The sequence below is a fragment of the Hemibagrus wyckioides genome, linkage group LG03, assembly GCF_019097595.1.
Source record: "Hemibagrus wyckioides isolate EC202008001 linkage group LG03, SWU_Hwy_1.0, whole genome shotgun sequence".
Taxonomy (NCBI): Eukaryota; Metazoa; Chordata; class Actinopteri; order Siluriformes; family Bagridae; genus Hemibagrus; species Hemibagrus wyckioides.
Window position 1 is genome coordinate 6,246,643 of NC_080712.1, and position 15,723 is coordinate 6,262,365.

General features: G+C 38.8%; 1 protein-coding gene across 1 annotated transcript in view; it reads left to right on the forward strand.

Annotated features, from left to right (window-relative positions):
• nr3c2 (nuclear receptor subfamily 3, group C, member 2) overlaps window positions 1-15,723 on the forward strand; it is a 135,830-nt gene that overhangs the window by 81,365 nt on the left and 38,742 nt on the right. The window contains exons 4-5 of the mRNA XM_058378561.1: window positions 5,640-5,756; window positions 12,553-12,843. Of these exons, the coding sequence (XP_058234544.1) occupies window positions 5,640-5,756; window positions 12,553-12,843 (408 nt within the window). The remainder of the gene's footprint in view (window positions 1-5,639; window positions 5,757-12,552; window positions 12,844-15,723) is intronic.

Consider the following 15,723-nt stretch of genomic DNA (forward strand, 5'->3'; position numbering starts at 1 on the left):
GTCGTTTGCTAGCTAGATAACTAAGAGCAGCTAAAATACTGACTTTTAGCTAAGTTTAAGTTGTATAGGATGCTAATACTGGTGAGGTAGCTAACTTCGTCATTTGGTGGCTTGAAGCCATAAACTGTTAATAAAATATTTTTGCTTACATCATTTTTATTAAAATATTGTTATTATTATTATTATTTTCATAATACTTTTTAGTATATTTTATTTATTTATTTATTTATTTATTTATTTATTTATTGACTGACAGAATTTTTTGCTGGGGGATAAAATAAATGACAGGCTTTATATTAATGGATTTTCCTGAAAATTTCCAGCATTTATTTTTATTTTCTTATTTTACCTTGGTTCATTGAGGACTAAAAGACCTAAAGATAATCTAGAAAAATATAAATAGTAAAACTTTACAATTTTAAGAAGTACAAATTTTCTTCGAATTATTTTAGTTGACTTATTTTAATGATCGTTAATTAATTAATAAAATAAATAAATAAATAAATAAATAAATAAATAAATAAATAAATAAATAAATAAATGGAAGTCAAGGAGGAAAATGATCTGAATTCGGGATTACTCTGAATAAAACCCAAGCAGGTTAGAACTCGCTCAGAGCGTTTTTTAAAGGGTTTAAAGCGTGTATATGCGCATGTGTGTGTTTCCTGGATGTTTAAGATGGAGGACGAGCTGTTACGGGGCAGGCTGTGGTGGAAATAAAGGTGACGTTGTGAGGAGTGATGCGTGATGAAGCACACTGCTCTGCAGTGCTCGGGGTCTCCCAGGGGGATCTCTGATTAATGTCAGAGCTGACAGGCTGAGTTGTGCACCTGAGTGTGTCCCTTCGTGCAGTGACATAACCGGCTAAAAGTAGCCACTGACTCGTTTAGAAATGAACACACACACATGCATACACACACACACACACACTCACACACACACACACACACACACTCGTCAGAATGATGGAAGACGGCAGAAGCCATGCAACAGATTATGAATCTGTGTTTTTTGTGGTACATAAGGCATAAGATGGTGTGTGTGTGTGTGTGTGGGAGTCTATGTGTATGGGTGTGTATATTTATGACCCTCGACACAGATGGTGCGAAGCAGAGCATTTGTTAAAAGGGTGGGGTTTGGTGGAACAAATAGCTCAGCACAATCATTTCATGTGTGTTACTGCGACGTCCAATCATATCTCTGCTCTCCTTTCTTTAACAACCCGAAAGGTGTGACGGTGTTTTAGATCAGTAAGTGAAACACTTCACTGGAATGAAACACTCTGGGGTAATGCGGATAGGGGGCAGTAATCAACAACCAGGTGATGTGAGGAAGAGGAGCTGAATGTTTTCTAATATTTTTCTAAGAAAAAATAAATAAATAAATAAATAAATAAATAAATAAATGAATGAATGAATGAATGAATGAATAAATGAATAATGTCCTGAAGTGTTTTGCTCCTCTTATACTACACCAGGCTGTGACGAGTGTTTTTTGTTTCATTGATTAAACAATGAAACGTCATACTTTTTATCCATTTATAGTTACATTTAATGGTGTAGAATGTCTACGAAAATAGAGCCTTAATGGTTTGGAAATGCAGCCCATTTTAGGTGATTAAGGCAGCTTTCACATTTTTTTTTCCCACAGAAAATGTGTTATCTCTCTCTCTCTCTCTCTCTCTCTCTCTCACACACACACACACACACACACTCACACTCACAAATACACACAGTAACCATAGCAACACTCCTACCTTTCCTAAGCTAGTATCACCTAACAAACTAGCCTAGCTTGCACTCTACTGTAAATCTTGCCTTTATCGTTCGACTTCAATCTGGAGATAACGAGCTTGTTTGTTTTTCATGTAGGTTCGGAGGGCGGAAAAAATGCGAGAGAAATCGATCTGACTTCACTGTATACAGCAACAGTTGAAGCAGGACGTCATATCGCGTACATTTTATCAGGGTAATTGACCCAAAAACGTTAACGCCGTTGTTTTTTTCATAGTGTCAAATTCCGTCGCTAACAAGACCTGAACTGGGTCACAACTTGCCATCTGATCGGTCTGGATGTAAAAAAAAAAAAAAAAGTGCACAAAAAGTAAATAAACTAAAGGTAAATCAAAGCAATAACTATAATGAGATAATGAAAGGCAGTGAAACCAGTCGTTTAGTCTCTAATGATGGCGGCATGCTTAAGTGCAGACACATACATCTTCCAAACGCACAAACTTCTTCTTCTCTCACTATGTTCTACGCACCCAGGGGCACACACGGTAAACACACAACGTATTTGCATTCACTTCTTTAGGGCAATGATTAACAGGATTCGTGGGAGAAGCTCAGCACACAGGGTGAAGAGGTGTGCGAACGGATTTCAGGTCTGATCTGCATCAGTGTTGGAGAGATGGAAAAGGTGGGGGAGGTTACACGGTGGAGGACAAGCAGGAGAAGGGGAGATGGGGATGGGGGGGGGGGGTAGTGTTGTATTTCCTGTGTCGCAGTTTACTGTTTTTTAGAGCAAGAAAAATGGGCTTATGTAACGAGTCACGTGACCGAGCCAGAAATAGTGGCGGAGCTACAGCTGCCTTTGCTCTTCCAAGCAGATCCCGGGCTTTTTTGGCAGCCTCGACTCGCACGCGTTCCTCTTCGCCAAAAAAACCCGAGCGTCACAGCGAGACCCGGGCTGAGCGCGGATTTTTGGGAAGTTAGATTTGAGGAGAGGAACTAAGCAGACGCTCTGAGTGCAGGAGAGAAGGAGAGATGGAGGGAGAGGGATGTAGTGGGAAGCAGGAAAGAGCAAGAGAGATAGGAGGAACGTGTGACACACACACACACACAAGCCGTGTAACCTTGCAGCACGGCTTGAGGCCGGGAAAGCAGCATGCGGGAGGTTTTAAAGCACGCACACACACACACACACACACTCGGACACATGCACGTGTACACACACTTACATAAATGGGGAATGGAGTGGATTTACAGTGACATGGTGCAGCGTCACACACTCTTTCCTGACACACTCATCAAAGAGACTTTCACCTTCAATTCCTTCCATTTACTGATGCTTCAGTCTTGAATTATGGATAAAAATGAAAGAAAGATTCCTAGCTACAAATCTCACTTATCTACAACACGTTAACACTTTGAGTGAATTTTTTATACTGTATATATTGTAACTGTTGTCATGTGAGGAAGCCTGAAAGTCCTTCTATACAAGTGTGTCCTCTCGGCAGCCATCTTGGTTATTCCTGCAGGCCGCACAACACTTCCACGGACTTAAGAACACAGACATATGAACTGCAAACTCAGCATAAAAAATGTGGTTTAAAATAGCAACAAAAAAATAGTAAGAATAAATGATCTGAGATGTTTTAGCTTTTAATATTTATTTTCATCTCAGTGTATGACTATTAGTGCTGATTAAAGCTAATCCACAAGTATACTTTCTTTATCATATCGAGGTGATTGGTTAAAAGTCATAGCATGCATCAGAAATCCTGTACTGTAACAATAGCTACTGCATTTGATTCAGTTCCTTTCTGTATTTGATTCAGTTCCTTCTGCATTTGATTTTTTACTTACGGCATTTGATTCAGTACCTACTGCATTTGATTCTTTACTTAGTGCATTCGATTCAGTACCTTCCGCATTTGATTCTTTACTTACTGCATTTGACTCAGTACCTTCCGCATTGATTCTTTACTTACTGCATTCAATTCTGTACTGACTGCATTTAATTCCATGCCTACTGATTTGATTCTTTACTTACTGCATTTGATTCAGTACCTTCTGCTTTTGATTCAGTACCTACTGCATTCGATTCAGTACTTACTGCATTTGGTTCTTTACTTACTGCATTTGATTCAGTACCTTCTGCATTCGATTCAGTACTTACTGCATTTGATTCTTTACTTACTGCATTTGATTCAGTACCTTCTGCTTTTGATTCAGTACCTACTGCATTCGATTCAGTACTTACTGCATTTGGTTCTTTACTTACTGCATTTGACTCAGTACCTCCCACATTTGATTCTTTATTTGCTGCATTCAATTCAGGGGCAGTGGTGGCTCAAGTGGTTAAGGCTCTGGGTCGTTGACCGGAAGATCAGGCCCCAGCACCGCCAAGTTGTGACTGTTGGGCCCTTGAGCAAGGCCCTTAACCCTCTCTGCTCCAGGGGCGCCGTATCATGGCTGACCCTGCGCTCTGACCCCAACCTCCAAGGATGGGATATGCGAGGAAAGAATTTCACTGTGCTGTAATGTATATGTGACAAATAAAGGCTGTTTCATTTCATTTCAATTGCGTACCAACTGCATTTGATTCAGTACCTGCTGCATTCAATTCTTTACTTATGGCATTCGATTCAGTGCCCACTGCATTTGATTCAGTGCCTACTGATTTGATTCTTTGCCTACTACATTCAAATTCAGTACCTACTGTATTTGATTCTTTACTTACTTCATTGAGTTCAGTACCTATTGCATCTAATCCAGTACCTCTTCCATTCAATTCAGTGCTTTTTCATCCGATTCAGTACCTACTGCTTCATACAGTAGTACCTATAGGTAAATGTATGTAGTTTGAATACAGTCTGACCATGCTACATCCACCATGTTGGCGTTGTCATGTGAACTACGACATCTGGTTAACCACAAAAACTTTTTTTCCATTTGTTTTTTTCTTGTTTATACCTTCAACAGGTTAACAGTTTACTCATGTGTTGTTAAACAAGTACGACTTAACCACAAGAAACAACGTTTAAGAAATATAACACTCAGCTCTTCAGTGCCTTTCCCATTGCATTATGGGATAGCACAGTATTCATCCGAGTATTTTTCACCTAATGTTTTATAAATACTGGGAATCAGGACATACTGCTCCTTTGGTGTACTGCTTTTAACATACTGTATAGTAAGGTTGATCTGATTTCCTAAAAAGGGCGGGACTTCCTGTAATGCAGCTGCTGTGTTGAGCGATACACACTTCCCTGTATATATTTCAACCAGTCTCACTGAAATAGGCGTATGTTAAGAATACATTTTTATATATAGTGATAATTTTAATTTTGTGATCTTAAAACATATCATATATATATATATATATACACTTAGGCATGTAGTAATAGAAAATTAATCCAAAATGAGATGTGATGAGCGCAGTTATTGTTAACATTCCAAAGTTCGTTTTTTTATTACTATAATTATTTCTTTATTTGTCCTGCATTTAGTGACATCATTAGTTTCATTAGTTTATGGCAGGGGTAGCTCATGTGATCATATAGAGGGGTGGCTCTAGGTTGTTGATCAGAGGAGGTTTAAGCCCCAGCACCACCAAGCTGCCACTGCTGGGCTCTTAAACCTCTTTGCTCCAAGGGAGCTGCATCATAACTCCCCCTGCACTCTGACCCCAGCTTCCTTAGCTGGGATATGTGAAGAAAAGCATTCTACTGTGCTGTAATGTATGTGTGGCAATAATAAAACGGCTTCTTTTAAAGGGCTTTTTCATACCGAGGCATACAAATATTAGCACCATGCCGGCCAAGTTTGTGTCCAACCAAAGCAATCTTTTAATGTGCATGACTGTAAATAGTAAAGATTTTTAAATCCTCTCTTCCTCTCTGTGTCTGTCCACAGGTCAGCACAACTACCTGTGCGCTGGAAGGAATGACTGCATCATCGACAAAATCCGACGGAAGAACTGTCCGGCTTGCCGAGTACGAAAGTGTCTGCAGGCAGGGATGAATCTCGGAGGTAATCTCCAGCAACAATCAGCACACAATAAAACCATATAGCAAGCAGTCCCTCTGTAAGAAACTTCAATTTTTTAGACGTTTGCTCTGTTATGAGAAAAGTCACATTGCACAGAGTCAACAAGCGAGAAATATTTCTGCACAGGCAGCAATTAAACGGAAGGATCGCTTACTAACGACTCGGACTTGCGGCCCTGTTCAGCGATCGCTCTGTACATAAACACAAGCTTTTATGGAAAGGAAAATGAAGTGACAGTAATGTTTTGTTAACTCCAAGGTCACCCTGTTCACATCATGAGGGAAGTCTGTTCACATTTTCATGAATCTCAAGATGAGGGAAAGTTCCTGCTAATGTATAAACGTAAAAAGAGAAAAATTACTTTTTAAAGATTTCATTCTGAATGTGAGTAGAAAAAGAACGCTTTCTCTTTCACTACAAAACGTAGATATTTAACAGCCTGCTCAAAGAATGACAATCAAATGTCAGAGTAAGCTTTTAGATGTCTTTAAGCACAAAGACTGTGACCTAAGACACTACAGATTCTACAATCTACAAATTCATACTAGATACTATAGATTCATAACTACGATATTTAAATTTTTGCCTAAGATACTATAGATTCATACCTGATACTACAGATTCGTATCTACTGTATTATTTTGTATCTAAGAAACAATAAATAATACAATAATACAATAAAACAGTACCTTTTATTCAGTACCTACTGCATTCAATTCTTTTATACAGCATTTGATTCAGTACCTACTGCATTTGATTCTTTACGCAGTGCATTTGATTCTTTACTTACTTCATTCGATTCAGTACCTTTCGCATTTTATTCTTTACTTACTGCATTTGACTCAGTACCTGATACCATGAATTTGTACCTACCATACTATACATTCATTCCTAAGACAGTATAAGTTTGTACTTAAGATACTCTAAATTCATACATACTATGCTATAGTACTGTACTATAAATTCTTACCTGAGACACTATAGATTCACACCAAAGATATTTAAATTCGTACCCAATATACTATAGATTCATTCCTAAGAGAGTATAGGTTTGTACTAAAGATACCCATACACACAACACGATAGTACTTACTATACTATACATTCTTACCTGAGACACTATAGATTCATACCAGATACTATAAATTCGTACCTAAGAATCTACAGATTCATACCAGATACAGTAGATTCATACCAAAGATATTTATTCGTACCTAAGATACTATATATGCATACCTACCATACTATATATTCATTCCTAAGTTTGTACTTAAGAGACTCTAAATTTATACATATTATACTATAGTACTATACTAAGACTGAGACAATATTGATTCATACCTAAGACAGTATAAGTTTGTACCTAAGTTAGTATAGATTCATGCTTCAAAAGAGTATAAATTCGTACCTAACGTACTACAGATTTGTACCTAAGACACCATATAATTTCATACCTAAAAATCTAAAGATTAATACTTGATGCTATAAATTTGTACCTACTATACTATACATTCATTCTTAAGATAATATTGTATCTTTAACTTTGTACTTAAGATACACTAAATTCTACATACTATGTTATAGTACTACACTATAAATTCTGACCTAACGCACTAAAGATTCCTAACAAAGATAGTTAAATTCGTTCCTAAGATACTATTGATTTTCACCTAAGATACCATATAATTTCATGCCTAAGATACAACAGATTTGTACCAGATACTATAGATTTGTTCCTAAGATACACTATATTGCCAAAAGTATTCGCTCACCTGCCTTGACTTGCATATGAACTTAAGTGACATCCCATTCCTAATCCATAGGGTTCAATATGTCGTCGGTCCACCCTTTGCAGCTATAACAGCTTCAACTCTTCTGGGAAGGCTGTCCACAAGGTTTAGGAGTGTGTTTATGGGAATTTTTGACCATTCTTCCAGAAGCGCATTTTTGAGGTCACACACTGATGTTGGACGAGAAGGCTTGGCTCTCAGTCTCCGCTCTAATTCATCCCAAAGGTGTTCTATCGGGTTGAGGTCAGGACTCTGTGCAGGCCAGTCAAGTTCCTCCACACCAGACTCTAGTCTGGTCTAGTCTAAAGTCATCCATGTCTTTATGGACCTTGCTTTGTGCACTGGTGCACTGTCATGTTGGAAGAGGAAGGGGCCAGCTCCAAACTGTTCCCACAAAGTTGGGAGCATGGAATTGTCCAAAATGTCTTGGTATGCTGAAGCATTCAGAGTTCCTTTCACTGGAACTAAGGGGCCAAGCCCAGCTCCTGAAAAACAACCCCACACCATAATCCCCCCTCCACCAAACTTTACACTTGGCACAATGCAGTCAGACAAGTACCGTTCTCCTGGCAACCGCCAAACCCAGACTCGTCCATCAGATTGCCAGATGGAGAAGCGCGATTCGTCACTCCAGAGAACGCGTCTCCACTGCGCTAGAGTCCAGTGGCAGCGTGCTTTACACCACTGCATCCGACGCTTTGCATTGCACTTGGTGATGTATGGCTTGGATGCAGCTGCTCGGCCATGGAAACTCATTCCATGAAGCTCTCTGCGCACTGTTCTTGAGCTAGTCTGAAGGCCACATGAAGTTTGGAGGTCTGTAGCGATTGACTCTGCAGAAAGTTGGCGACCTCTTCGCACTATGCGCCTCAGCATCCGCTGACCCCGCTCCGTCAGTTTACGTGGCCTACCACTTCGTGGCTGAGTTGCTGTCATTCCCAAACACTTCCACGTTCTTATAATACAGCTGACAGTTGACTGTGGAATATTTAGGCGCGAGGAAATTTCACGACTGGATTTGTTGCACAGGTGGCATCCTATCACAGTTCCACGCTGGAATTCACTGAGCTCCTGAGAGCGACCCATTCTTTCACAAATGTTTGTAAAAACAGTCTGCATGCCTAGGTGCTTGATTTTATATACCTGTGGCCATGGAAGTGATTGGAACACCTGATTCTGATTATTTGGATGGGTGAGCGAATACTTTTGGCAATATAGTGTATATTACATCTCTACCCTAGAGAGTATAACTTCGTACTTAAGATACTACAGATTTGTACCTAAGAATCTACAGATTCACACCTGATACTATGAATTAACACTAGCATTTAAGATATGGTAAATTTATACATATTTTTCTATAGTACTATACTATAAATTCTTAACCAAAACACAATAGGTTCATACCAGATACTATAGATTTAAACTTAGGATACCATAATAACTCGTACCTAAGATACTATAAATTCATACTTTATAATTTACAATTTACAGCAGTGGTGTTCAATCTTACCAGCAAAAGGCCGGTGTGGGTTCAGGTTTTCATTCCAACTCAGCAGAAGCCACACCTGAGTCTACTGAAAGCCAAGATCAGTTGATTAAACAGGTAAAATCAGGTGTTTCCTGCTTGATTGGCATGAAAACCTGCACCCACACCTACCCTTTGTGAATAAGACTGGACACCTACATGGAATTTGTAACTACAATACTAAAGATTCATTCCTAAGATAGTGTAGATTCGTACCCAAGATATTATAAATTCGTACCTAGAATTAAATAGAATTTTACTGTAATCAGCAATGCTAAATATGTCAAGCATAAATAGACACATATCTATTGTTCAGATCAGTGTTAAGGTAAGATAATCTTGTATTCATCCCACAGTGGGGAAGTCAAGATAAAATAGACAAATACTGATAGTCTTCATGTATCAGGTTTAATACATTTTTATGTCATTTATTTTTCATAGGCAACATTAAAAAAAATTTCAAAATCCTACATGGTTAGTGTGGGTCCAGTAGCTGACAATGTTATTCTTTAATATAGTGTCATTATTTTGTCCTAATTTTGTATATAGTATAATTTGTCTTCATTTTTGGATTTGTTTTGGAGTGGGTTCTTTCAGTCCTTATTAGACAGTGACTATATTAAACAATCATTACATCAGTGTGTGAAATAATTGAGATTTAACCAGGTTAGTGTTGTTTGGTTATAAATTTGCAGCATTTCCAATTAATCAAGGTTCATATTAGTGAGTCTTCTTATACATGTACACAAAATGAAGTGCTCTCGTAGGTTAAATTTTTTTCTATACCTAATAGATACCTAATACCTTTCTTATGTAAAAGCTCCTGCGACTGATTTCCAAATGAATTTGTTTATATCAAGTTTAATAAATGAAGCCTAATGGCTTTTTGCGAGCCTGAAAAGCCAAACATGGCTGCCTATGGGCTGGTAATAAACAGTGCAGCTTAAAAGAAGGCTGTTGGATTTGAGCGCTATCTTGGCTTTGATCTATTGTGTGTCCCTCTGTACCTCGCTAGTTTTAAGCAAAGCTGACAGTTTGGCAGATTTAGCAAACAACAACTCAAGATTCCAGGTTCACCAGCTGAAACCCAGGCACACACTAGGCTCCGTCTCATTCCACATCTGATCTCTTTCTAACACATTTTCTCTGAGCAGCCCCAGCAATACAGGCCTCGCTAAATTCCCCTGCTTTGGTGGAGGAGGACATGCTTGAGAGACTGATTCACTCGCTTTGGTTCCCTGAAGTCCAAAAACAGTGTTCTTATTCAGGCTTTCCAGTCAAGACGAGTGAACCTCAGTGTGTGAATGACACATTTCTTATTAAATAGTCACTCAGACAGACATTAAGCGGTTTCTTCTGTCAGTGTTTACAGAATGACTGTGCGCTGATTGTGAAAGTTCTTGCTTCATATACTTTGTGTAGGACGATAAATAGCTGGTGGGATACGGCCGCTATGTGAGATGGACATGCAGGAGGTGTAAAACGCTAGCGGGTTTGACTGCAGCAGCGTTTTCTCACTCCAGGCCGTTTGATTGATGGCCTTGTTCTAAAACCAGGGCAATTTTCTACTTATACGCATCATCGCACATAAAACTAACATCGTTTCTCTCAAATTGGATTCTTAGGTTCTGCTAAAAACAACCACATAATTGCAGTCTCTTATTGTGTCAGCTCTTATCAGTCTTGTTTATGTGGGTTCATACAAAATCACTGTGTATTGTATCTAGGTTTTATAATGAGTTACTATTCAAAAAAAAAAATCATGACAACTTGCCTTACATAATGTCCACTGTCAGATGACAGGTCTATCTAGCACCTTAAAGGGTTCTTTGGTTTGTCCCTGTGTGGGAATCCTTCTAGGTTTCTAGGTAGTTTTTGTAGTACAACCTTGTTAGATTTCTGGAACTATATATCACACTTAGTATTTCCTTTAGTGCAGTACACTAAAAGTTAAAGGTTCTAGACTTAACTAAAGGCTATGTCTAGAACCTTTGAGTGTTGTTCAGTTTGTTCCTCTGGGGCAACTGTATTTGTTCTGTAGAACCCTACAACAGACTGTTATTCTTTCAAAGCAGGTTCTGTGAGGAATCAATTAGACCCTTGACCATCTAAATAACTCTTGTGAAATAAGTGTGTAGCACTTAATACTTTCTATCCTGTACTTTAATACAAAAGGTTCATTCTAGAGCCTTATTATTTGGTTTGTATTAGTGGGGGAACATGTAAAGCCCTTAAGCCCTGCAACAGAGGGATTCTCAGGTATAAGTTTATAAGAGAAACTTCTTAGGTAACATGTCCCTGTAACAATTAACATGTATCACTTAAGGAACTTTTTCCGCACCAGGAACCCCTGCTGTTTTCTCAGGGGTAAATAGGTTTGTTTCACAGGGAAAATATATAATAAAAGAATTCTACAACAGGCTGCATTTATATCTTTTTAGAAAGGCTCCCAGGTAGAACCTTGTTAGAAATCTGAGGCCCTTAACTCTCCAGGTAGCGCTTCAAGAACCCGTTCCTAAGAGTAGAAGATTCACTACTTAAAACGAAGACTTTTTGAAGCAAAGGTCATGGGCCTTCAGTTTGTTTCTCTGAAGCAGCCGTTAAAGGTTCTATATGAAATTCTCCAACACACTATATTCCTGCCCGAGAAAGTTCTGTTAGCTAGAATCATCTGAAGAACCTTTCAAAAACATCTTATTTGAAGTCTTTAACACTCAGTACTTCTGTAACGGCATGCTCTTAGACAGAGACAGAAAAAAAGTTAAATTCGACATAGTTAAGGGTTTTATGTCAAACACTTCAACAGAACGTTATTCTGGTAGCATTTAAAGTAGGGTCATTCAAAGAACCCTTAAGAAACATAAGCTTCAATACTACCTGAGCAGCACACTAGCTCAATCTAGAACATTTAGGGGTGAGTTTTTATTCTAGGGAAAGCCTGAAATGTTCTCAGTAGAACCCTACAACATTTAGAGCATGTACAGCTATTAGAGTGGGTTCAAATTAGAAGCTTATTATAAATCTAGAACCTTTAACAATCCAAGCAACCCATCACAAATAACTTTAATTTTTTTAAAAATCTAGAACCCAAACCTCTTGAGGGGGTTTACTGGGGAACCTTTAAAGGATCTGTGTCAAACCCTCCAACAGATGGTTTCCAACAGTTTTGAATAAAATGCTTTAGGAAAATTGAACCCTTAACCAGCCAAAGAACCTTTCCGAAGTGTTTTTCTATTCTTTTTTATGAGATCAAATCTAGAACCCTTCAGGTTGTTCTTCTGGGGCAAGACTCTGTATAGAACTTTTTGCAATCAGATATTGTTTTGAAGCAGAACCATGTTAGAATTCTAGAAATTTCCAACACTTCCCAACTTTCTGAAACCTTCCACGTGCTCATTTACAGAAGCATTTAAAAGCTGACTGCAACCATTGCTAATGCTGACTCCATTTCTTCTTTCAGCACGCAAGTCAAAGAAGCTGGGCAAGCTGAAGAGCGTGAGCGAGGACTCGTCTCTTCAGAACTCAGAGAAGGAGCTGAGCTCCAATATGGCTCTGGTTCCTCACGGTGCCTCTGTGGCTCCCTTCCTCTCTCCGTCTGTGTGCAGCGTTCTGGAGCTCATCGAGCCTGAGGTGGTGTTCGCAGGTTATGATAACACGCAGCCTGACACCACCGATCACCTCCTCACCAGCCTCAACAAGCTTGCCGGCAAGCAGATGGTGCGTGTTGTCAAGTGGGCCAAAGTACTTCCAGGTACATTTCACGCTTTACTCATGTTCCAGATTAAACTGTATGAATATACAAGATAGAATACCCACTTCTTGACATCTGGAGTTGAATTTTATCTGGTTCAGCAAAAAAATAATGTGTTCGGAACTTCTTACTTCTTCACTTCTTCAGCAGTAAAGTTCAGCATCTCATATAGCTATATAGTGCCTTGCATAAGGAATCACAGATTTGCACATTTCTGCATTTTTGTAGTGTTAAAACTTCAAACTGAAATGTCCGGGGATTTACAGTATGTCAGGGATTGGCTATTATGAAAAAATGGAAATAAATATGGCAGAACTGCAACTCACATTTCCAACTACCCAAAGGTGAGAAGCAGGGGCTAAGGATAAGACTCTCAGTATGATGTTACCACCACCATGCTTCACTGTTTTCAGCCTGATGAGCAGTGCTGGGTTTCAACCAAACATGAAGACCAAACATCTGGTCTCATTTTGGTCTCCCAGACCAGAGAACATGGTTCTCCAAATGGTTCATGGTTCATACTAACATCAAACCCAACTTTCGCAGCCTGTGGTTGTCCTTCAAACACATTCTTCAAAGTTCTCCTCAGCATCTTGATTGCTTCAGCAACTGATCATCTTTTTATTGATCAGTGAGTCATGGTCTTGCCATAGATTTTTGGTCCATTTTGAATAATGAACTTTGGGATTTTTTTTTAAGTTTTCAAATGGATATTTTTTAAATAACCAAACCCTGGTCGATAGATTTGGACTTGTTTTAGTCTTCCTCTTTCCATAAGTTTTAGATCTGAAACACTTTTTTCTTTGCACACAGGCCAGCTCCATTCCACTAATCATTTGACTTCTCATGATTTTGAGTTGCAGCAGAGCAAATGTAGAGCTTTCACCAAAACAGGGCTTGTACTTTCAATATTTTTTATTTTAAAGAAAATGAGCTATTATATTGATTTCTTCAACATTAGGGGATATTTTGAGTTGTCTCCCAATAAATTCCAATTTTCATTCCTTTAGGTTGTACATTTACATCATTCTGTTCTTATCCAGAGGGACTTCTATCTTCTTATATCATTTTTATACAACTAAGCAATTGAGGGTTAAGGGCCTTGGTCAGGTGTCCAGTTTGGTGGACCTGAGAATCTTCTGATCAGTAGTCCAACACCTTCACCACTAAGCTACCATATCCCCCATACATAAAGTTCGCTAGTTAAGCATGAAAGTTCCTGCAATACTAATAAACTTATTCCGACATTTTTTCCTGAATTTTATATCAGCCGTGTGATCAGTGTACTACAATAACACCAATAACTGCAGTTCAGCTGTAAAGTAAACTAATGCAACAATCATTTTCTACACCCCACACCGAACCCGAGATGTAGCACAGTGTTTATAACTGAATTATCATCACCGTAATGAAGAGCACGTGGTGTTGACTACAGTTTTGAAACGCTGCAGTTCACACTGTAGTCGTTAAACTCACCCCCTCTGAGAAGCCATTTGTTGTATTGCAATTATTTGATACCAGGGTGTCTGCTCACTTGATCCAGATGTAAAAATAGAAAGTCAGGCAGACACAAGGGGAAACTGGTCCTTGCTGACTTTCAGACACACGCTGGGATGAAGAGCGGCTCGATTCAAATCGAGCATGGCTACTTATTCTGCGTCATTGGGATAGCAGCACTGTAATGTTTAGTGTGTTAATGAGGCAGTGTTCATTTACTAATGGAAAAAAATCGACTTTCGAACACAGGAAGAGTGTTAAGAATGTAATCTACATTTGAACAGATGCGTATTTAAATGATGATAGTTTAAAAGCCTTAAATTGGCCCTGCTGTTGCACACAAATGCTAAAGTGCTACTTTATTCTGATTAGTTATAGTAATGCTCCAGCTCTAATACTTTAGCATTTCTGTTTTTAGATATATTATACGCATAAGGGAAATGTTGGTGGAATTTTTCTGTATGCAAATACACAAGTCAAGTGCATAAAGAGTTCAGTGTTGGAGAAGTATAATTGCACTTAATTTTTTTATTTTTTATTTTTTAAAGACATTTTATTAAAAATATTCACATATTTCTGTCATGAAGTCAGGCATGGCAGCATGCATGCGGTTATGTTTTCCTTCAGAGCTCACAGTGGGAAGTGTACAGACAAATCCATTGCGTTTGAGTCAATGAGTAAGTGCTTACTTTTTAACTAGAAATGTTTACAAGATTCCTGCAGCCCTGCTGAGACATTAAAACCTGTCCAAGGTCTTTGAAGTCAGTCTGAAATACGCTTACGGCTCACTGACTGGTAGCTGTTGTCCCCGACATGGTGCTGGTGCCACTTCCAGAGCCTGTGCTGGTGCCAAAGCTCAAACAGTCTGAAAAAGAGTCATTTCCATCAACAGTTGGTTGAGTTTCAGAATGAAAACGCTGCTGCTGGTCTGGAAGCGATTAGTGTTTTCTTAATGGGCTTGGAGGGTGGTGGCGTTTCATCGCCGTGACATGACAAGCGTTAACGATACACTGGTATTAAGTCCTGATAAGGCAAATTATCGCCATTGGATTTGAGAAGTGGTGCACATTACCGTAGTGTTTTTCCACTCACATTCCAACAAAGGCATTTCCCAGCTTCAGCAATCTGCCCATTGTTTTTTTGTTTCACAAACAGTTTGCAAGCAAGAACTTCTCACCAATCCGTGTTCAGGACTTGAGAGTAATCATATCGCAAAAGTTGAAGTACAATGTAGAAAAAATGTTATCAAGTGGTGGCCTGTGGTCTGATGTGGATCCAGTGGATCAAACTGAGCACTTGACAAAATACTGTAGCAGATTTAGCCAGTTAAACAGCGTGAAGTGAATCTACAAACTATCATGGGATCTGCACCAGATCATTTTA